General features: G+C 42.9%; 1 protein-coding gene across 2 annotated transcripts in view; it reads right to left on the reverse strand.

Annotated features, from left to right (window-relative positions):
• Positions 1–54: 54 nt before the first annotated feature.
• LOC124048848 (prosaposin-like) overlaps positions 55–23841 on the reverse strand; it is a 62678-nt gene continuing 38891 nt past the window's right edge. The window contains exons 1-12 of one of the 2 annotated variants that reach the window (XM_046369967.1): positions 6097–6196; positions 5827–5882; positions 2858–2932; positions 2249–2374; positions 2041–2154; positions 1851–1919; positions 1564–1747; positions 1314–1456; positions 1147–1227; positions 935–1027; positions 693–763; positions 55–609 (exon numbers count right to left, since the gene is read on the reverse strand). In XM_046369967.1, coding sequence (XP_046225923.1) covers positions 728–763; positions 935–1027; positions 1147–1227; positions 1314–1456; positions 1564–1747; positions 1851–1919; positions 2041–2154; positions 2249–2374; positions 2858–2932; positions 5827–5882; positions 6097–6151 — 1032 coding nt within the window. In that variant the 5' untranslated portion in view covers positions 6152–6196 and the 3' untranslated portion in view covers positions 55–609; positions 693–727. Of the gene's footprint in view, positions 610–692; positions 764–934; positions 1028–1146; positions 1228–1313; positions 1457–1563; positions 1748–1850; positions 1920–2040; positions 2155–2248; positions 2375–2857; positions 2933–5826; positions 5883–6096; positions 6197–23841 lie in introns of those variants that run through there. The other variant, XM_046369968.1, reaches the window with a different exon arrangement.

A 23841-nucleotide genomic window follows, 5' to 3' on the forward strand; every position in this document is an offset into this window, starting at 1 on the left:
CAATGTAATGTACAGTGTTTGGAATGCACTGCACCATTTAGACAAGGGTCAGTCGCTGTAAAGGAAACTGTTTTTATTATTTGAGTAAATTCATATAGTTGTTTAGCTTTGATCACACCTGATTTAACATTTCGGTAATGAGGAGAATGGGCATGAACACCAATATATTTGAGAAGGATTTTATGACTACATGTACAGCCAAAATCGCAAGCATACACGTTGCAAGTCAGTTCTTCATATCGTTGGTGTGTCAACATCTCAGCCCTAGTTTAATCTAATCATTTCCCCAGTACCTTTTCTAGGCCACCTTTACAGCAAATATAAAGAATGTCTAGTTTCAATATCTTGACTGATCTCGTGATAAATCCCCAGCCCTAGGAATTCATTGACTTGCTTTGTGGAGTTCATACAGTGTACAGCAGATAAAAGGACAAAAGAGCTTTATAAAATATCATTGCAAAATACTCCGTGCAATCAATTTCCATGTCTGCAGGACATGTTCTCTGATATTGACACAGTAAATATCAAGTTTTTACAATTTGATGTTGACAGCTTTGGGATCATTCATCGTAGCAAATGCTGCAGGCTCTAAATCTTGGGATTGTAAGTCTGAAAAGAGAGTGGACCCACATTTACCGGAGTTGTGTGTTGCAACAAGTTTTTCTGAAACAAAATATTGTTTGTCAACTTACCGTCCACTTTGTGAGTAGGTGCTGGGTGAAGGTTCTTACTTCCACAAAAACTTCTGGCAGAAGGACACTGTCTGCATGAGACAAATTGTATAGCAAGATTTAAACACCTTTGTTACGAAATCAGTACTAGACTTTTTGTATTTTATATTGTGTAATGTATGTAGTGAGAAAGAGACCTTAGTCTCAATGGGACTCCCTGCTAAAAGAAAGGTCAAATAAAATGGTTTGTTTGGTGGCCTTACCCCGCATTCCAGGGCGGTCTTGAGGTCTCTGCACCTGTAGCTGGTGCCCAGAATGCATGGGTCCTCTCTCACTCCCCCACACAGCCCCACCCTCTGAGAAACAAATGTCTCCAGTTACTCTTACAGTACATCCCAACCCATAGAAATGTGGATTTAAGTGACTTTCATGTTACGTTACAGTATGTAGTTGAGTGACTCTAAATATGACACACCTCACACACATTAAGGGCAGACTCTGGTTTACCCAGAACCCCCTTAAGCTGGTGGCCGTGGAGCTTGGTGAAGCCGTCACACTGAAAAGAGAGAAATAAGACATGAGCCCAGAGGCTTCTATAAGGCGTGAGATGAGGGGTGATGTAGACCAGAGGGCAGAGCTGACCTTGGGGAGGGCATTGGGGTGGAGCTGGCAGACAGAGCCCAGGAAGGAGGCGGTCTGGAGCTCTGAAGCATTGGAGCCCAGCTGTATATGAGTCAAAACCGCCAGGGTCAGACAGGAGTCACAGTCAGACAGAGGAGCACTCTCTGAGAGAAAGTCATTTCAAACAGAGGAAATGGAAAGAGAGAGAGAAAAGTGACTATACGGTGGTGCAGGGCAGCAGAGCTTAACGAGGAAGTGGTAATCAACTCACCACTGACAAGCGTCTCCATGCCATGACAGACTTGAATGAGGGTGCAGATGGCCTCAGGGTTGATGTAGCTCAGGAGCATGTCCATCAGCATCTTACCATACTTCTCTATCAGGTTCTCACACTGATCTCTGTAAGATGAGGGCAGAATGCCACACACCTTTCCCAGCATATCAATCACAGCCATCTGGGGGGGGGAAACCAATACAGGGAATGTGTGTGTTAGTGTGTGCACATGCCTTAAATAAATGGAATCACTACAGTAATTGTATTTCTAATGCATGCCTTACTTTTGGCAGCATATTCTTCAGTATCTTGATGAGATAAACGCAGAACGTACATTGTGGTGAGAACTGCACCTGGTAGACAGAAAGAAAACAAGATGAAGACAGACATTCAGATTCAGACAGACAAAAACAGTCAGCAGGACACAGAATAGGTCAGAGAGGGAGAGCATTCATCTTGTTCTTTCTGTCTCACCATTGTCATGGCTGACTTCAGAGTGTCTTGAATGTGATTGTTCAGTAGGTCATGCTGCTGGCCCTCTGACTGGGAGCCACACAGTCCCAACACGGAGCACACCTGAGCTGGTTTCTGTGGGAGAGGAGAGAAGCTTTAGGCTCATTCAGTCAGAATTATTTGAAGAAGTACAAACCAGGATCTTTCTCAACCTCCCACTAACACTTACGGCGAAGCTGGTCAAGAAGGCGAAGGACAGTGGGAGATTCTTATCCACCTGCTCCCGGCACAGTTTAGGTGCTGCAGGACCTGGCATGTGGTCACACAGTTTCTCCAGCTCGCTCCTGATCTTGGTCTGGGGATGGAGGAGTGGCAGAGGTTGAGAAAGATCCTGAAATCACTTTGAGATGCATTAAGTATATTTATTGTGTTCTGTAATCATTAACACATATTAAAGAAAGTATCAAAAGCTACAGTAAAATACTTAGTAGTTTCTTTTCATGTTTAGATAGAAAACAGGGTGTCTCTAATACCCCAGCAGTGCAGAACAGAAACGCACACACACTGTACCACTTCTAGTGTAGAATGAGGGTTTGAGATGGCCGTTATAGGGGTGTTACAGGTGAAAACCATATCAGGAACTGAAAGTCTGTGTTTCCTTCTGGTTTGCTCAAAAGAAACCTCAAGACTCTATCCTCAACCTTACTTCGACAACCAGGAACCAAAACTGAACCAGGTGAATGGACATCATAATGCAAATAGTAGTGATCTGATGGTTATGGGTGTTTTTAGGAATTATTAAATGTATGGTTCAGGGGTGTTCTGCTGATATATTCACCTGAATGTCTGGATTGGAGAGAAGGACTGTAAGGAGTTCAATTATTTGGGCACAGTCCTGGCAGCTGTCCCATTTCTGAGCGTAGGAGAGGAAAAGAGAAGAATGCTAACACAAAGTTGTGGTGGGATACTGAGGAAAAGACCTCCATTTATTCTACTCAGTATATAAGTGGACATTTATATTATTCCTGAAAATGTACCACCTGAAAAGCAGTGCTTGATTTTGATTAACTGTTCTTTCGTGTTGCAAAACATTTCCCTGTCTTGTATAAACCTACTGTTTTCTACCTTATTCTTTTACAAGAATACAGAAATGAAATTGGAATATACACATATGGAATCATGTAGTAACCAAAAAAGTGTTAAACAATTCTTTGTCTTTATACAAATATTTCATATTCTTCAAAGGAGCCACCCTTTGCCTTGATGACAGCTTTGCACATTCTTGGTATTCTCTCAACCAGCTTCACCCAGAATGCGTTTCCAACCGTCTTGAAGGACTTCCCACATATACTGAGCTGTTGGCTGCTTTTCCTTCACTCTGCAGTCCAACTCATCTTGAACCGTCTCAATTGGGTTAAGGTCGGGTGATTGTTGAGGCCAGGTCATCTGATGCACCACTTCATCACTCTCCTTCTTGGTCAAATAGCCCTTATACAGCCTAGAGGGATCAATACACAGCCTGGAGGTATCATTACACAGCCTGGAGGTATCATTACACAGCCTGGAGGTATCATTACACAGCCTGGAGGTGTCATTACACAGCCTGGAGGTGTCATTACACAGCCTGGAGGTGTCATTACACAGCCTGGAGGTGTCATTACACAGCCTGGAGGTGTCATTACACAGCCTGGAGGTATCATTACACAGCCTAGAGGTGTGATGGGTACTTGTCCTCTTGAAAAACAAATTATATTCCCACTTAGCGCAAGCCAGATGGGATGGCATATCGCGGCAGAATGTTGTGGTAGCCATGCTGGTTAAGTGTGCCTTGAATCCTAAATAAATCACTGACAGTGTCACCAGCAAAGCACCATCACACCTCCTCTTCCATGCTTCACGGTGGGAACCACACATGTGGAGATCATCCGTTCACCTAGTCTGCGTCTCACAAAGACACAGCTTTTGGAAGCAAAAACCTCAAATTTGGACTCATCAGACCAAAGGACAAATTTCCACCAGACGAATGTCCATTGATCCTGTTTCTTGGTCTTTTTTGTTGGTGGTGTCACCTCTGAACAGTTGATGATGTGTCTGTTACTTCAACTCTGTGAAGCATTTATTTGGGCTGCAATTTCTGAGACTGGTAACTCTAATGAACCTATCCTCTGCAGCATAGGTAACTCTGGGTTTTCATTTCCTGTGGTGGTCCTCGTGAGAGCATGTTTCATCATAGTGCTTGATTGTTTTTGCGACTGCACTTGAAGAAATTTTCAACGTTTTTTCAATTTTCCGGATTGACTGACCTTCATGTCTTATAGTAATGATTGACTGTCATTTCTCTTTGCTTAATTGAGCTGTTCTTGCCATAATATGGACTTGGTCGTTTGCCAATTAAGGCTATCTTCTGTATACCACCCCTACCTTGTCACAACACAAGTGATTGGCTCAAACGTACTAACAAGGAAAGAAATTGCATAAATGAACTTTTAACAAGTCACGTCTGTTAATTTAAACGGTGACTACCAGATGACTACCTCATGAAGCTGGTTGAGAGAATGCTAAGACTGTCCAAAGCTCTCATCAAGGCAAAGGGTGGCTCCTTTGAATAATATAAAATATATTTGTTCAACACTTTTTTGGTTACTACATGATTCCATATGTGTTATTTCATAGTTTGGATGTCTTCACTATTATTCTACAATGTAGAAAATAGCACAAATAAAGCGAAAACCTGGAATGAGTAGGTGTGTCTAAACTTTTGACTGTTACTGTATATTTCTTGAATTATATGTATATACAATATATATATACAAATATGTATATATATATATATATATATATATATACACATGTGTATATACACATTTGTATATATATATATATATATATATACATATTTGTATATATATATATATATACATATTTGTATATATATATATATATATATATATATATATATATATATATATAAATATACATATATATATATATTTATATAAATATATATATATATACAAATATGTATATATATATATATATATATATATATATAAATATGTATATATATATATATATATAAATATGTATATACAAATGTATATATATATATATATATATACAAATGTATATATATATATATATATATACAAATGTATATATATATATATATATATATATATATATATATATATATATATATATATATATATATATACACAAATGTATATATATATATATATATATATATATATATATATATATATATATATATATATATATATACACAAATGTATATATATATATATATATATATATATATATATATAGATAGATAGATAGATATATACAAATGTATATATATATATATAGATAGATAGATAGATAGATAGATAGATAGATAGATAGATAGATAGATAGATAGATAGATAGAGATAGAGAGAGAGAGAGAGAGAGAGAGAGAGAGAGAGAGAGAGCGAGAGCGAGAGAGAGAGAGAGCGAGAGAGAGAGGCACATTATCTGGTAATTTTCTCCCAGTAATACACATTTATGTTTTTTCTCTCCATATTTGTTAGCTTTCTGCTTTGAACCTACAGTAGGCAGCACAATATGTTGCACACACACAATATGTTTCATACACACAATATGTTTCACACACACAATATGTTGCATACACACAATATGTTGCATACACACAATATGTTGCATACACACAATATGTTGCATACACACAATATGTTGCATACACTAAGGCTATATTTTGGGGGTTAAATGGGGGAATCATTGTTACAAAATAACAATAGTTCTTACGTTCAGCTTGTCCCAGGCGTTTTGTGTTTCCTCCCCAGTGACAACCCTCGCCAGAGCTGTGGAAATATTAAAACATTGTTAAATAATTGAGCACTCCATTTATGGTTCTAAAAGTCTCATGAACAAGATTATACATTTTAATTACATTTTTAATTTAATAGAAACATTAATTTATATGTCAATAATGTCCATTGAATAAAAAAATGCTATAACATCACATTCATAGAGTTAACCACATAAAATGTGTGCAATTGTATAGCGGACTCGTACCTGTGTTCTGGTAAGCAATTAAGACAACGAATACAAGCTTGAAAAATGCCATCATAAGTCAGACTCTCCCTTTAAGACTCTACTTGAAAAATGAATACCCTCTCACCGTAGAACTGGGGTATAGACAGGGTCCACCTGCCACATAAAGCCCTAACCAATCAGAGCTTGACAGAAAAGTGTGATAAGCTCTTTGTATTCTCGTTGGTATTGCGGAACTGAGTTGTACAAATGTAATGTTGGTCCCAATTCAATAGAAGCTGTAATTTTAGTATGTGGATCCTCTAACAAAACTAATTTACAACTAGACATCCCTGACTGAATGCTTGAAAGTGTTAGGTTCTAAATTAACCTATTAAATCTCATGGACAACTTCAAACTTAATATACTTAATATGTAACCCCTTCCTCACTAATCCACAGCTCTCCACCTTTATCAGTGCCTGCCAACATATGATCATCTGCACTCAGTACCTGCACTCAGTACATTCCAAGTTGAATTGCCTCTACCATATACATTTCTCCTACAAATAACCATTCACTTCTGGTGTAGACCCTCTTAACTCACCACAGATGCATAGGAGCATCATTGACTAATGCTGGTGGTAGGTTCAATTAGGGACAATTTAGCCTCTTCAACAGCACCTCGGTGCCATATGATGTTATTGCCACAGCTTGGATGTTGTGTTCGGTTGAGGTTGGCTGCAGAGGGCTGAAGTGACGCTCTCTGCTGGTCTGATGAAAGGTATGTGCCTAGTGGTGATCACTACTAGTAGTGCACCAGGAAAACTACTTGTTCCTAAGTAATGCTTTGTACTGCAATAAAGCCATAATCAGTGTTATGCAGGTGAATGAGGACCCAAAAGCGACTTGGCGAAAACAGAGTCTTTAATCCAGTAAAGTAAATCTACAATCATAAAGCATAATTCCACTCGTAATGACGAGAACCGACTGGAGACTCGATCATAACTGCAGGTTGCCTCGGGAAGGCACTTGAACGTAGCAGACTCAGACACCTGCTCACCACGCAGCATCTGAGGGAAACACGACACGACAGGGCGATACACAGACACAGCACGGTGAACAATAGACAAGGATCCGACAGGGCAGAAACGGAAAACAAGGGGAGAAATAGGGACTCTAATCAGGGGGAAAGATAGGGAACAGGTGTGGGAAGACTAAATGATTGATTAGGGGAATAGGAACAGCTGGGAGCAGGAACGGAGCGATAGAGAGAAGAGAGAGAGGGAGGAAGAGAGAAAGAGGGGAACGAACCTAAAAAGACCAGCAGGGGGAAAACGAACAGAGGGAAAAGCAAAATGACAAGACAAAATAAGACAAAACATGACAGTACCCCCCCACTCACCGAGCGCCTCCTGGCGCTCTCGAGGAGGAACACTGGCGGCAACGGAGGAAATCATAGATCACAAACGGTCCAGCACGTCCCGAGAAAGAACCCAACTCCTCTCCTCAGGACCGTAACGAAAAACGATAAAAAGGGAAACTAGGGTACTACTCTAAAAAACAAAAATGAGACACGGGTAGAGAACTGAAAGCTTTAGAGCAAACAGGACCAAACAGGCCAGGAGAGTAACAACTAGGGACAGACTGAGACACAGCAAGGGCAGGAACAAGAACAGGAGAGATGCGATGGCAGGGAACAGACTGAGACCCAGCAAGACCAGGAGCAGAAGCAGAAAAAAATTACCAGACTTCTTCTGCGCGCAGTCTGAACACGCAGCCACGAAACGGCGCGTGTCACGCTCCTGAGTAGGCCACCAAAACCGCTGGCGAATAGAAGCAAGCGTACCCCGAACGCCGGGATGGCCAGCTAACTTGGCAGAGTGAGCCCACTGAAGAACAGCCAGACGAGTAGAAACAGGAACGAAAAGAAGGTTACTAGGACAAGCGCGGCGACGCAGTGTGCGTGAGTGCTTGCTTAACCTGTCTCTCAATTCCCCAGACAGTCAACCCGACAACACGCCCAACAGGAAGGATCCCCTCGGGATCGGTAGAAGCCACAGAAGAACTAAAGAGACGGGATAAAGCATGAGGCTTGGTGTTCTTAGTACCCGGGCAATAAGAAATAACGAACTCGAAACGAGCGAAAAACAACGCCCAACGAGCATGACGCGCATTCAGTCGTTTGGCAGAACGGATGTACTCAAGGTTCTTTTGGTCAGTCCAAACGACAAAAGGAACGGTCGCCCCCTCCAACCACTGTCGCCATTTGCCTAGGGCTAAACGGATGGCGAGCAGTTCGCGGTTAGCCACATCATAGTTACGTTCCGACGGTGACAGGCGATGAGAAAAATACGCACAAGGGTGGACCCCATCGTCAGTATCGGAGCGCTGGGACAGAATGGCTCCCACGCCCACCCCGACGCGTCAACCTCAACAATAAACTGTTTAGTGACGTCAGGTGCAACAAGGATAGGAGCGGATGCAAAACGCTTCTTGAAGAGATCAGAACAACAATCATACGACCGGTGAGGAGGAAGGGAGTTGGTTCTGGACCGACTGAAGACCGTGCGCAGACCATGATATTCCTCCGGCACTCCTGTCAAATCACCAGGTTCCTCCTGAGAAGAGGGGACAGAACAAACAGGAGAAATAGCAGACATTAAACACTTCACATGACAAGAAACGTTCCAGGAAAGGATAGAATTACTAGACCAATCAAAAGAAGGATTATGACACACTAGCCAGGGATGACCCAAAACAACAGGTGTAAAAGGTGAACAAAAAATCAAAAAAGAAATGGTCTCACTATGGTTACCAGATACAGTGAGGGTTAAAGGTAGTGTTTCATATAATATACTGGGGAGAGGACTACCATCCAAGGCAAACATGACCGTGGGCTCCCTAACTGTCTGAGAGGAATGTCATGTTCCCGAGCCCAGGCTTCGTCCATAAAACAGCCCTCCGCCCCAGAGTCTATTAATGCACTGCAGGAAGCTGCCGATCCGGTCCAGCGTAGATGGACCGGTAAGGTAGTACAGGTACTTGACGGAGAGGACCGTCTAGTAGCGCTTATCAGTCGCCCTCCGCTTACTGATGAGCTCTGGCCTTTAACTGGACATGAAATGACAAAATGACCAGCGGAACCGCAATAGAGACAGAGGCGGTTGGTGATTCTCCGTTCCCTCTCCTTAGTCGAGATGCGAATACCCCCCAGCTGCATGGGCTCAACACCTGAGTCAGTGGGGAAAGACGGTAGTGTCGGAGAGAGGGGAGACACAGTTAACGCGAGCTCTCTTCTATGAGCTCGGTGACGAAGATCTACCCGTCGTTCAATGCGAATAGCGAGTTCAATCAAAGAATCCACGCTGGATGGAACCTCCCGAGAGAGAATCTCATCCTTAACCTTAGCGTGGAGTCCCTCCAGAAAACGAGCGAGCAACGCCTGCTCGTTCCAGTTACTGGAGGCAGCAAGAGTGCGAAACTCTATAGAGTAATCCGTTATGGATCGATTACCTTGACATAGGGAAGACAGGAACCAGGAAGCTTCTTTCCCAAAAACTGAGCGATCAAAAACCCTTATCATCTCCTCTTTAAAGTTCAGATAATTGTTAGTACACTCAGCGCTTGCCTCCCAGATAGCTGTGCCCCACTGCCGAGCCCGACCAGTAAGGAGTGATATGACGTAGGCAATCCGAGCTCTCTCTCTTGAGTATGTGTTGGGTTGGAGAGAGAACACTATATCACACTGGGTGAGAAAGGAGCGGCACTCAGTGGGCTGCCCAGAATAACATGGTGGGTTATTAACCCTAGGTTCCGGAGGCTCGGAAGAACCGGAAGTAGCTGGTGACACGAGACGAAGACTCTGATACTGTCCTGAGAGGTCGGAGACCTGAGCGGCCAGGGTCTCAACGGCATGCCGAGCAGCAGACAATTCCTGCTCGTGTCTGCCGAGCATCGCTCCCTGGAACTCGAGAGTAGAGTAGAGAGAATCCATAGTCGCTGGGTCCATTCTTGGTCGGATCCTTCTGTTATGCAGGTGAATGAGGACCCAAAAGCGACTTGGCGAAAACAGAGTCTTTAATCCAGTAAAGTAAATCTACAATCATAAAGCATAATTCCACTCGTAATGACGAGAACCGACTGGAGACTCGATCATAACTGCAGGTTGCCTCGGGAAGGCACTTGAACGTAGCAGACTCAGACACCTGCTCACCACGCAGCATCTGAGGGAAACACGACACGACAGGGCGATACACAGACACAGCACGGTGAACAATAGACAAGGATCCGACAGGGCAGAAACGGAAAACAAGGGGAGAAATAGGGACTCTAATCAGGGGGAAAGATAGGGAACAGGTGTGGGAAGACTAAATGATTGATTAGGGGAATAGGAACAGCTGGGAGCAGGAACGGAGCGATAGAGAGAAGAGAGAGAGGGAGGAAGAGAGAAAGAGGGGAACGAACCTAAAAAGACCAGCAGGGGGAAAACGAACAGAGGGAAAAGCAAAATGACAAGACAAAATAAGACAAAACATGACAATCAGTTCCAGAAAGGTCATAAACCATTGATGTGACATCATGTCAAGTAACAATGCCAACATGGCAGGATATTCTGTTTTTTTCTCTGAATTATATTGAATTAAAGGCAAAGTGAGTATGAACTTCAAAGGATATAAGATATTACAATGAATGGATATGTCTCACTTGATGCCTGATGTTCTTTGAAGTGTATTGATTTGTAGTATTTGCTAATGGGGAGAATCTCTTATGGACCTTTGATGTGAGACCAAATCATGAATTCAAAATAGACCTAACCCACCACTATACAAAAGGGTTGTTTACACACCTTATGTAGTTCGAGTTGCATGGAGCATAAAAACTCAAGGAGCTCCTACACTGACATTCTTGTATGCTCCACAATGTTTTGCTCAAAATAAAGAGGAATTGTTTTCGACTGGCCCTGAACAAAGACATTCCTTTCGGTCGTCACTGAATGTCCAGTCTGGCCATAACTTTATTTCACAGTAATAAACCATGCATATCAGTTCCTGAAGGCAGTGATTGTATCAGTTTTACAGCAAGTTGCCAATTAAGTTATCGTCTATATATGCGGTACAACTAAAATGACAGCAGCTATGGTGGTTGGACCTCAGTATCTCGCTCTATTAGTTTTCAGACGTACACTACTGTTCAAATGTTTGTGGTCACTTAGAAATGTCCTTGTTTTTGAAAGAAAAGCTATTTTTTGTCCATTAAAATAACAGAACATTGATCAGAAAGACAGTGTTGACATTGTTCATGTTGTAAATTACTATTGTAGCTGGAAACGGCAGATAATTTAATGGAATATCTACATAGGTGTACAGAGTCCCATTATCAGCAACCATCACTCTTGTGTTCCAAAGGCACGTTGTGTTAAGAAATGTTTGCAAAAAATAAATGACATACCTTATTTACATAAGTATTCAGGCCAATTGCTATGAGACTTAAAATTGAGCTCAGTTGCCTCCTGTTTCCATTGATCATCCGTCAGATGTTTCTACCACTTGATTGGAGTCCACCTGTGGTAAATTCAATTGATTGGACATGATTTGGAAAGTCACACATCTGTCTACATAAGGTCCCACAGTTGACAATGCATATCAGAGCAAAAACCAAGCCATGAGGTGGAAGGAATTGTCCATAGAGCTCCGAGACAGGACAGTGTCAAGGCACAGATCTGGGGAAGGGTACCAAAAAATGTCTGCAGCATTGAAGGTCCCCAAGAACACAGTGGCCTCCATCATTCTTAAATGGAAGAGGCTTGGAACCACCAAGACTCTTCCTAGAGCTGGCACGCCGGCCAAACTAGGCAATCGGGGGAGAAGGGCCTTGGTCAGGCAGGTGACCAAGAACCAGATGGTCACTCTGGCAGAGCTCTAGAGTTCCTCTGTTGAGATGGGAGAACCTTCCAGAAGGACAACCATCTCTGCAGCACTCCACCAATCAGGCCTTTATGGTAGAATGGCCAGACCGACGCCACTCCTCTGTAAAAGGCATATGACAGCCTGCTTGGAATTTGCCAAAAGGCACTTAAAAACTCTCAGACCATGAGAAACAAGATTCTCTGGTCTGATGAAACCAAGACTCAACTCTTTGGCCTGAATGCTAAGTGTCACATCTGGAGGAAACCTGGCACCATCCCTACAGTGAATCTCGGTGGTGGCAGCATCATGCTGTGGGGATGTTTTTCAGCGGCAGGGACTAGGAGTCTAGTCAGGATCAAGGCAAAGATGAACGGTGCAAAGTACAGAGAGATCCTTGATGAAAACCTGCTCCAAAGTGCTCAGGACCTCAGACTGGGGTGAAGGTTCACCTTCCAACAGGACAACAACCTTAAGCACACAGCCAAGACAATGCAGGAGTGGCTTCGGGACAAATGTCCTTGAGTGGCCCAGCCAGAGCCCAGACTTGAACACGATCAAACAGCTCTGGAGAGACCTGAAAATAGCTGTGCAGCAACAGTCCCCATACAACCTGACAGAGCTTGAGAGGATCTGCAGAGACTAATGGTAGAAACTCCCCAAATACAGGTGTGCCAAGCTTGTAGCATCATACCCGAGAAGACTCGAGGCTGTAATCGCTGCCAAAGGTGCTTCAACAAACTGAATAAATGGCCTGAATACTTTGTAAATGTGATATTGCAGTTTTTTAAATAAATTGGCTAACATTTCTAAAAACCTGTTTTTGCTTGGTCATTATAGGGTGTGTGTAGATTGATGAGAAAACCAATTTAATCAATTAAAGAATAAGGCTGTAATGTAACAAAACGTGGAAAGAGTCAAGGGGTCTGAATACTTTCCGAATGCACTGTATATAATTTGGGACTGAGGGTGATGCGATTAAAAAAATCATAATTCTCACCGGCTGAGGAGGGGTGCTGACAAAAAAGTATCTCATGCTACAGAAGCTATGCTGGTCTGCTAGTACAGAACTAGTAAAGGCCCAGTGCACTACTTTAAAATAATTAATAAAAAATATATATATAATTTTGTAATTCACATTTTTTAGGTGGTGCTGGAGCACCCTCATCACCCCTACTTCTCGCGGCTATGGTGCCAATAAGACCAATCGGTACCTTCAAAGCCTCTCACTGGCCAATACATAGCATCAACAATCCAGGGTTTATATACACTATATATACAAAAGTACATGGACACCTCTTCAAATTAGCAGATTCAGCTACTTTAACCACACCCATTGCTGACAGGTATACAAAATCGAGCACACGGCCATGTAATCTCCATAGACAAACATTGACAGTAGAATGGCCTTACTGAAGAGCTCAGTGACTTTCAATGTGGCACTGTCATAGGATGCAACCTTTCCAACAAGTCAGTTAGTCAAACTTTTGCCTTGCTGAAGCTGCCTCGGTCAACTGTAAGTGCTGTTATTGTGAAGTGGAAATGCATACCGTGTAAAAGTCTGGGTTTGGCAGATGCCAGGAGAACGCTACATGCCCGAATGCATAGTGCCAACTGTAAAGTTTGGTGGAGGAACCATAATGTTCTGGGGCTGTTTTTCATTGTTCGGGCTAAGGCCCTTAGTTCCAGTGAACAGAAATCTTAACACTACAGCATACAATGACATTCTAGACGATTCTGGTCTTGCAACATTGTGGCAACAGTTTGGGGAAGGCCCTTTCCTGTTTAGGCATGACAATGCCCCCGTGCACAAAGCGAGGTCCATACAGAAATGGTTTCCAAATTTTGCCTGCATTTGGTGTATAATTTTATGCAAGAAATGTATAATTCTGCAGGAGTTAATATTAAGGCAATGTGAGAGGTTATAGACCTACAGTCAGTGTCCAAATTTCAGTTTCCATTTAACCCATCTGAACAGTAGGCTACATACAGTTCCCCTACATACAGGTCCCCTACATACAGTTCCCTTGATGTGCCATAGGCCTATTTGAAGTCCTCCTGTTGTGACTGTATACTTTGTATAGCCCTCACAACCATCACATATAACATAGCTGGCACTGCTATCATCTCTTTTACCACTTCACCAAATATTCTACAAATATCACTTTCATGGCATTCCCTCTCTTTATTTTTAACTCTCCATTTCACAGCTTTTCTATTATTGAATTAAACTCTGACATTGTCCCCTCTTGATCAACTTGAACTTTTTCTGCCCATTTGTCACACCCTGACCATTGTTTGCTTTGTATGTTCTATGTTTTGTTTGGTCAGGGTGTGATCTGAGTGGGCATTCTATGTTGGATGTCTTGTTTGTCTGTTTCTGTGTTTGGGCCTGATATGGTTCTCAATCAGAGGCAGGTGTTAGTCATTGTCTCTGATTGGGAGCCATATATAGGTAGCCTGTTTTGTGGGTGATTGTTCCTGTCTTTGTGTTTGTTACACCAGATAGGGCTGTTTTCAGTTTTTCACATTTCTTGTTTTGAATATTGTTCATTTATCATCTTCATTAAAGATGTATCACAATAACCACGCTGCGTTTTGGTCCGCCTCTCCTTCAACAGAAGAAAGCCGTGACACCATTCCCTAAAGCAGGGGTGTCAAAGTCAAATGGACGGAGGGCCAAATAAAAAATTTAGCTACAAGCCGAGGGCCGGACTGTTCGAATGTTCATTGAAAATTTTTTAAATGACGCATATAGTCTAGTGAACCTAATTGAACCTACTGAAAACCTAACAAATATATTCCAATATGATCAGATAAATAAAGCAATATTTTCTTATGGCTCTGTCAGTAATCTTTAATTTTCAACAGACACAAAAGACAAATTTCCTTTATATAAAAATCCCCATAACATGAACATTAAATGAAAGAAACCGGTATTCAAGGCACCATCAGTAGCCTATATTTTCTATTTTAGCAAAAGTGGGCTAAATTTACTTCAAAGAAAAAAACAATAATAGCAATTTTCTATCATCCACTCAACTGAAATATTTTTAAAATATAATTGGATTGAAATACAATAAAATAAAGTGCAAAAATCTATTAATCAAAAACAACACTTTGTTTAAGGAGAAGTAACATGCAGTGAAAACAAATATTAAACTTTAACTTTTAAACTTGAACTGAGTAAAAACTCTAAATATGTGATTGCACAGTAATGTTCACTTGTTTGAGGTTGAGGGTGATACTTGGTGGTGTCCCATCTTTTCCACAAGTTCATCAATGTTCGGGGTAAGGCTCTGAGCTGAGGAAATCCTCAGAATTGAGTGGAGGTGTTCAGCAGTAAGTCGACTTCTGTGTGATGTTTTGTTCAAGTTCATCAAAGAAAACAGTTGTTCACACAGGTATGTGCTGCCAAACATAGACAACGTTTGAGCAGCCTGGATGCGCAGCTGGGGCATTGTGTCGGGGAGGAAACGGGCGAACTCCGCAGCACCCACTGCCGCATATTTTGCCCTCAGTGCATCATTGCATTGGAGGTCAATCAACTCCATTTGGAGGTTTGGTGGTGAGCTTTCCACGTCAACAGCAAATGGGTTACCGAGCAGTTCCAACCTGCTTTTTTGTGCTTCAAAGTCAGCAAATCGGCGTCGAAAGTCAGCGGCAAGCATACCTATTTTATCAGCCAACTGTGCGCTCGGGAACGCACTGGTAGAGAGCTTCTCTTTCATGGTCTGGCAGCTGGGAAAGTGGCTCAAATTTTCTTTCCGCATCTGCGTCTCCCACAGAGTCAGTTTGGTTTTAAATGCCTTCACTGTACTGTACATATCAGAGATGACACGATCCCGACCCTGCAGCTGCAAGTTCATTGCATTCAGATGACTCGTAATGTCACACAGAAAAGCCATTTCACACAGAAACATTTCGTCTCTGAGTTGTGTTGTGTCTTTCCCTTTGCTGTCCAAGAACAGACAAATCTCCTCACGAAGCTCGAAACATCTTTGAAGCACCTTTCCCTGGCTTAGCCATCGCACCTCTGTGTGATAAGGCAAATCACCATGCTCCGTTTCTAACTCCGTCAGAAATGCCTTGAACTGGCGGTGATTCAAACCTTTGGCTCTGATAAAGTTAACTGTGCGCGTGATGATGCTCATTACATGCTCCATTTTCAAGGCTTTACCGCACAACGCTTCCTGGTGTATGATACAATGATAAGCTGTCAGCTCACCTGTCGCGTTTTCCTCTTGCATCTTTTCCCGTATCTTCGCCACCAGTCCGCTCCTGTGTCCACACATCGCAGGTGCTCCGTCGGTTGTCAAACCCACGAGTTTTTCCCAAGGCAGCTCCATCTCATTTACACATCTTGACACCTCTTCATACAAATCATGCCCCGTAGTTGTGCCATGCATAGGACGTAAAGCCAAAAACTCCTCTGTCACGCTTAGGCTGGAGTCCACTCCGCGGATGAAAATTGACAACTGGGCAATGTCAGAAATGTCGGTGCTCTCATCCACAGCCAAGGAATATGCAATGAAATCTTTTCCCTTTTTCACAAGCTGCTCTTTTAGATTGATGGACAACTGGTCTACTCTCTCGGCAATGGTGTTTCTGCTCAGACTCACATTTAAAAAGAGTTGCCTTTTTTCTGGGCAAACTTCGTCACAAACTTTAATCATGCAGTTTTTGATGAAATCCCCCTCCGTAAATGGTTGTTGTCCGCGTGTTTCGTTTCATAATGTCGTCTCAGATTATACTCTTTCAGTACCGCCACACTTTCTCCACACAGAAGACACACAGGTTTTCCAGCTACCTCCGTGAACAAATACTCCGACTCCCACCTTGTTTGAAACCCCCGGTTCTCAGTGTCCACCTACCGTTTTGCCATTTTTGATGGGTATCTGAAAGTTAATTTTACTGTGATGCTGACAACTGCTGTGCCAATAAATATTGAAATGAAGCAGCCTACTGCTCGGTGCGTCACCGTTGCATTGTGGGAAATGTAGTATTGGTGCGTGTAAAAGATCTGCGGGCTGCCGGCTTGCTGCGGTCTGCGGGCCGGTTCTAATAATAAATCAAGATCATCCCAGGGGCCGTAAAAAACCTTCTCGCGGGCCGGATGTGGCCCGCGGGCCTTGACTCTGACATATGTGCCCTAAAGCGTTTGGCGATTTGCATGTAGGATATTTGGTGCACATAGCCTACATTTAAGGCATGCTTCAGTTCGGCTGGCGGCTAGCCGAAGTCAGCAATGCAAACCCAAGGAGTGTGCTAGCATACTCCCGAGAGAGAAAAAAGCGGCAATAGTATTGTTTTTCTATTTTGAGATGTCATAATTCATCTAACCTACTCAAGAAATCTGTCATTAATTTTGATGTTTTTGCAGAGATCTTAGTCGCTCAATTTTACACCTAAGATGTTATGTGCAGTATTTCTCAATTAGAAATGTGCATGAAAATGAGTCATCTCTCGTTGAATGACAATAAAGATTTTACTTAAGGAACCCTACTGTTCACCAATCAGCAGAGAAATGGTCTTAGACTTCATCTACCGACTTCGGGTTGGTCCAAGAAAAAATGGTTTGTGCCTGAAGTCCTAAACGAACAATAATGTCACATGTCATCATAATATATGTACAATCTCTTCTGAACTGTTTAGACTGGAAAGCATTCAACGCCTTTAGGCCCTAATAATGCGTAGGCTTACGTACTAATGCCAAACCTCAATGTAGCCTATAAATTGCCTAAAAATTATACATTTATGGATTTTTTAAAGGTATTGTTTTCTCTTTATTCAACCCAGCCGCCACCCACCCGCCCTTCATCCACATAATATTTCATGACCATAAACCTGACCGACTGCGGGTTATGAGTCAACCCTTGCATCACTAATAACTAAGATAGCTACATTATGTTCATGGTGTGTTGACCTCTTGTACTCTATACTGATAGAATCTTGGGTTGAAAAAAGACATGGCATACTACATACCATAAATTCTTCTTCATGTGTGATGGTGCAAAGTATCCTCTACCCCTAAAACTCAACTCTGGACCTCGAAGCCGGTTCCACTGCTTGTTTTCATTGTTCCCCTCTAATCAGGGTCTGATTTAGACCTGGCACAATAGGTGGGTGCAATTAATTATCAGATAGAACAGAAAAGCAGCACGCTCTGGACCTCGTAGAGTAAGAGTTGAATACCCCTGTGAGTCTAGGCTAATGTAACATTACCAAATGATGAAACTACTAAGTCTTGGCACCTTCCATATGATAACATCAATAAGTGTCACTCTCTGAAATCAGGGTGGACATGTTTCAATTTCTTAACCAGGTCCAAAGCATTGGTGTGGCTGTTTTATTTCAAATGACATTAGTCATGCTAATGACCTTTGTCATGTTAATTACATTTGTCATGTAAATTACTGTCATCATTTAATTACCTTTGTCATGTTAATTACATTTGTCATGTAAATTACGGTCATCATTTAATTACCTTTGTCATGTTAATCACCTTGGTCATGTTCATTTCCTTAGTCATGTTAATTACCTTATGTTAATCACCTTGGTCATATTCATTTCCTTAGTCATGTTAATTACCTTATATATGTTAATTAGCGTAGTCATGTTAATTACCTTAGTCATGTTAAGAGTTAATGTTCTTACTTCCCTTCTCAAGTAAAAGTTTCTGTGTGGAAACAACATTAAGCAAAAGCATGATGACAACAGACTAAAGCCATACATAGATGTAGGATCTTAATTTGAGCCAGCTTGCTACAGCAAGACAATGATCCTGCAGGGAATCAAATACCATGATCAAATAGGCACTAAAGTAAACTTGCAAAAAATATGGCAAAGAAATAAACTTCATGTCCTGAATACAAAGCGTTATGTTTGGGGCAAATTTAACACAACACATCACTGAGTACCTCTCTTCATATTTTCAAGCATGGTGGTGGTTGCATGATATTGTGGCTATGCTTGTCACCAAGACGACAGTGAACGTTGATGAGTGGCCTAGTTACAGTTTTGACTTAAATCTGCTTGAAAATCTATGGCAAGACTTGAAATGGCTGTCTAGCTATGGTCAACAATCAACTTGACAAAGCTTGCAACATTTTTAAGTGATGGGCAAATAATGGGCAAATAATAACAATCTAGGTGTGCAAAGCTCTTAAAAACGTACCCAAAAAGACTAACAGATGCACCAAAGGTGCTTGTACAAATTATTGACTCAGAGGTGTGAATATTTACTGTATGTAAATTCGATATTTCTAATATTTCATTTTCAATACATTTTAAAACATTTCTAAAAACATGTTTGTCACGCCCTGACCTTAGTATTCTTGTTTTCTTTATTATTTTGGTTAGGTCAGGGTGTGACATGGGTGATATGTGTGTTTTTGTCTTATTCTAGTGTGTTTGTACTGTCTAGGGTTTTTTGTAGATTTATGGGGTTGTTTTCATCTAGGTGTTTATGTTAGTCTATGGTTGCCTAGATTGGTTCTCAATTAGAGGCAGGTGTTTATCGTTGTCTCTGATTGGGAACCATTTTTAGGCAGCCATCTTCATTGGGTATTTCTTGGGTTATTGTCTATGTTATGTTGCACATTGTTTATATAGCGGTCACGGTCGTCTTAATTGTTTTTTTGTTTTTTTTGTTTAAGTGTTCTTCTTGTTCTTCATTCAATAAATAAGAAAGTATTCACACCACGCTGCGCTTTGGTCCCCTCCATATGACAATCGTGACAGAATAACCCACCAACAATGGACCAAGCAGCGTGGTAACGGACAGCAGCAGCAATCAAAGGACTTGGGAGGAGATTCTGGGCGGCAAAGGACCCAGGGCACAGCCAGGGGAATATCGCCGTCCCAAAGCAGAGCTGGAGGCAGCGAAAGCAGAGAGGCGCCGGTATGAGGAGGCGGCACAGCGGAGCTGCTGGAAGCCCGAGTGGCAGCCCCAAAAATTTATTGGGGGAGGGCACACGGGGAGTGTGGCGAAGTCAGGTAGGAGACCTGCTACCGTGGAGAGAGAGGGTGTTGTACCGGGCAGGCACCGTGTTATGCGGTGGAGCGCATGGTGTCCCCGGTGCGTGTGCATAGCCCGGTGCAGTACATTCCAGCTCCTCGTATCGGCCAGGTGCCATGAAGCCGGCTCTACGCATCTGGTCTCCAGTGAGTCTCCTCGGGCCGGCATACATGGCACCAACCTTACGCTTGGTGTCCCCGGTTCGCCTTCACAGCCCAGTGAGGGCTATTCCACCTCGCCGCACTGGCCTGGCTACGAGGAGCATTCAACCAGGTAAGGTTGGGCAGGCTCGGTGCTCCAGATTTCCAGTGCGCCTTCTCGGTCCGGTCGATCTGGTGCCATCTCCACGCACCAGCCCTCCGGTGGCAGCCCCCCGCACTGGGCTTCCTGTGCGTCGCCAGAGCCCAGTTCTCCCTGTTCCTCCTCCCCGCACTCGCGCTGGGGTGCGTGTCCTCGGCCCAGTACCACCAGTGCCGGCACCACGCACCAGGCCTACAGTGCGCCTCGTCTGTCCTGAGCCGCCAGAGCCGCTCGTCTGTCCTGAGCCGCCAGAGCCGCCCGTCTGTCCTGAGCCGCCAGAGCCGCCCGTCTGTCCTGAGCCGCCAGAGCCGCCCGTCTGTCCTGAGCCGCCAGAGCCGCCCGTCTGTCCTGAGCCGCCAGCCAGCCAGGAGCTGCCAGAGCCGTCAGCCAGCCAGGAGCTACTCTTGAGTCCGGAGCTGCCCCTCGAGTCCGGAGCTGCCCCTCAGTCCAGAGCTGCCCCTCAGTCCGGAGCTGCCCCTCAGTCCGGAGCTGCCCCTCAGTCCGGAGCTGCCCCTCAGTCCAGTGGGGCCCTTTAATAGGGTTGCCAGTCCTAGGTTGGCGGCGAGGGTCGCCGTTCCTCGGAGGCCACAAAAGCGGACTAAGACTAAGGTGGAGTGGAGTCTACGTCCAGCACCCGAGCCGACGCCGGGAAAGAGGCCCACCTGGACCCTCCCCTTTTGATTAGGTTTTGCGGCCGGAGTCCGCACCTTTGTGGGGGCGTATTGTCACGCCCTGACCTTAGTATTCTTTGTTTTCTTTATTATTTTGGTTAGGTCAGGGTGTGACATGGGTGATATGTGTGTTTTGTCTTATTCTAGGGTGTTTGTACTGTCTAGGGGTTTTTGTAGATTTATTGGGTTGTTTTCATCTAGGTGTTTATGTTGGTCTATGGTTGCCTAGATTGGTTCTCAATTAGAGGCAGGTGTTTATCGTTGTCTCTGATTGGGAACCATATTTAGGCAGCCATCTTCATTGGGTATTTGGTGGGTTATTGTCTATGTTATGTTGCATGTTAGCACAGTGTTTATATAACGGTCACGTTCATCTTAATCGTTGCGTTGTTTTTTGTTTAAGTGTTCTTCATTCAATAAAGAATGTATTCACACCACGCTGCGCTTTGGTCCCCTCCATACGACGATCGTGACAATGTTTTCACTTTGTCATTATGGGTTATTGTGTGTAGATTGGCAGATTGTAGATTTAATTCAGGCTGTAACACACAATGTGGAATAAATCAAGGGGTATGAATACTTTCTGAAGGCACTGTGCATAATTCAGACACCTCAGAAATGACAGATGACAGGAGGCGAGGCTTTGCAAAATTATCTATAAATAGAATAGTTATTAATCTTCAGGCAAGTGTTGACTTCTCAACAAGACTTCACAACCACAGTGGTTAAAACAAAGGTAAGACAATTGTATACACTTTTTATGCAGTATGTTTCAATCTTGTCTATTAATCAGGTTCCATTTTATTCTCTGTTATACATGGTAATTCTGATCCATGTGCTATGAATCTGTTATTAATATTGTGTAAAAGTATTATTTTGTGAAAAGTTCTCTCTCACACAATCTGAAAAACAGCTACGGGCCACATGACATTTCAGAGTGCAGCATGGTTTTTCAAAAGATGATCTGATGAACCCCTTTTTGTTTTTCAGAGATGAAGCCGTTTCCCTCCCTCCTGGCATTGGGGTTGTGCCTGATGTTCAGCCAGCCAGATCTGTCTACAGAGGAAAGCTTGAGTAGCCCATTCATTCAAAGTTCAGTGGAGGAGGCAGAGAGACTCGTAGATGAAGCTTACAAGTACTCCAGAGAAAAGTGAGTGAATCTGACAATTGTCTTTGTAGATGGCAGCACTAGTGTCACTGTGTGCATTTAGCATAATTGTCTCACTCATTCGAACAGATGGATTTGCACTAGGGAAGTCTTTCTTATTCCTCTTTATTTTGTATTTATTTTACTTTTGTATTTCCTTTAGAAAACAATGGTTTTAATCATTTCAATTTCTCATCATTTCTAATGATTAGGCCATACAGATGTAATGAAAAGTGAGGCTAGAGAAAAAAAATGATAGACCCTCGTGTTAACTTCTTATTTCAACACTGAGCAACCTAATCAAGAAATACTAGCCTCTTGAGGGAGCCGAAAAGAGGTATAGTTCTGTCACAATCAGAGAGGAAGCTGTGTATCTTTTCAATGGAAGAATTAGGACTGAACTTTTGCCATAACCATGTAATTTTTCAGTAAAACGTTTACATTTTTCAGATTTGTATTTTATTTTTGATGAAGGGAAGAGGGGCATCTGTTAAACATTTAATTACATTTCTATGGCATTAGTACTAAATCTGCCTCTGTACTGAGATTTTATTCAACTTCAGGAGCATGTTTCTGTTCATAACTTCATCTTTTTGTCAGGAGTCTGGAGAGAGTGCGTGGGCAGTTCAACAGGCCCTCAGATGTCCTGCATCTCCTGAAGCAGCCTGCCAGGGCCACATGCTCTGCTGTACGGTCTGCAGACTACCTGGAGAACACCTTGAGACTGATCCATGAGAAAATCCACAGCACACACAGGTTGCACAAACGCTCGCTCATCGCAACAGGTCAGTAATACACACCGTCATACATACACACACATTCACTCTGTGAGGAATTCAGAATACATATTCACTCAGATATAGACACGCACCGTTGTAATAAGTACATGTACAAGTCTTTGTTATCCCTCTCTCTTGTTTCTCAGACCTGCTCACACCTGAGGAGCTAGACACCATCGTCCGGGTAACTGGCTGTGCAGCTCGTGTCAGCAAACCCTCCTGCCACACCACACCCAACATTAACAAGTACCGCACAGCCACTAGCATCTGCAACAACCTGTAAGAGCACCAGGGCATGGCGGGTTTAATACTTCACGCAACAATCTGAAAGCCTTGCACATAGAAGTTGTGGAGAGTGGAATGTAAGGGGAAGTTCATGTTAGTGTACACTATGTCTGAGGTGGGCTGAGTGCATAGGCCTCAGGAGATGTAGCCATATTCCTTGAGTTTCTCAAGTGAAGTTTCTGTGTATTTTCTTCATGCTTATCAGGAAGTACCCTCGTCTTGGAGCCTCAAATACACCCTTCACTCGTTGGCTGCCTGCTCAGTATGACGATGGGATCTATAATAATAATAATAATTATATGCCATTTAGCAGATGCTTTTATCCAAAGCGACTTACAGTCATGTGTGCATACATTCTACGTATGGGTGGTCCCGGGGATCGAACCCACTAACCTGGCGTTACAAGCGCCATGCTCTACCAACTGAGCTACAGACTGGCATTCTGGATCTCTCGACCCAAAGGCTGGGACCGAAACACACGCTTCAACAACTTTATGTTCCCTCTGGTATGATGACAAAAAATATAGTGGGAATAACTGCTACTATGTTACCACAAGTTATGTATGAAGTAACATAATTGTATTTATCCTTCTCCCTCTGCCCTCTTTCTCTCCTTCCGTTTGTGTTTGCAGGTAAGGCAGGTCTCTAACCGTATCCTGGCAACTAATGATGCTGGTGTT

Source organism: Oncorhynchus gorbuscha, linkage group LG11 (genome assembly GCF_021184085.1).
Source record: "Oncorhynchus gorbuscha isolate QuinsamMale2020 ecotype Even-year linkage group LG11, OgorEven_v1.0, whole genome shotgun sequence".
In the NCBI taxonomy this organism is placed as follows: domain Eukaryota; kingdom Metazoa; phylum Chordata; class Actinopteri; order Salmoniformes; family Salmonidae; genus Oncorhynchus; species Oncorhynchus gorbuscha.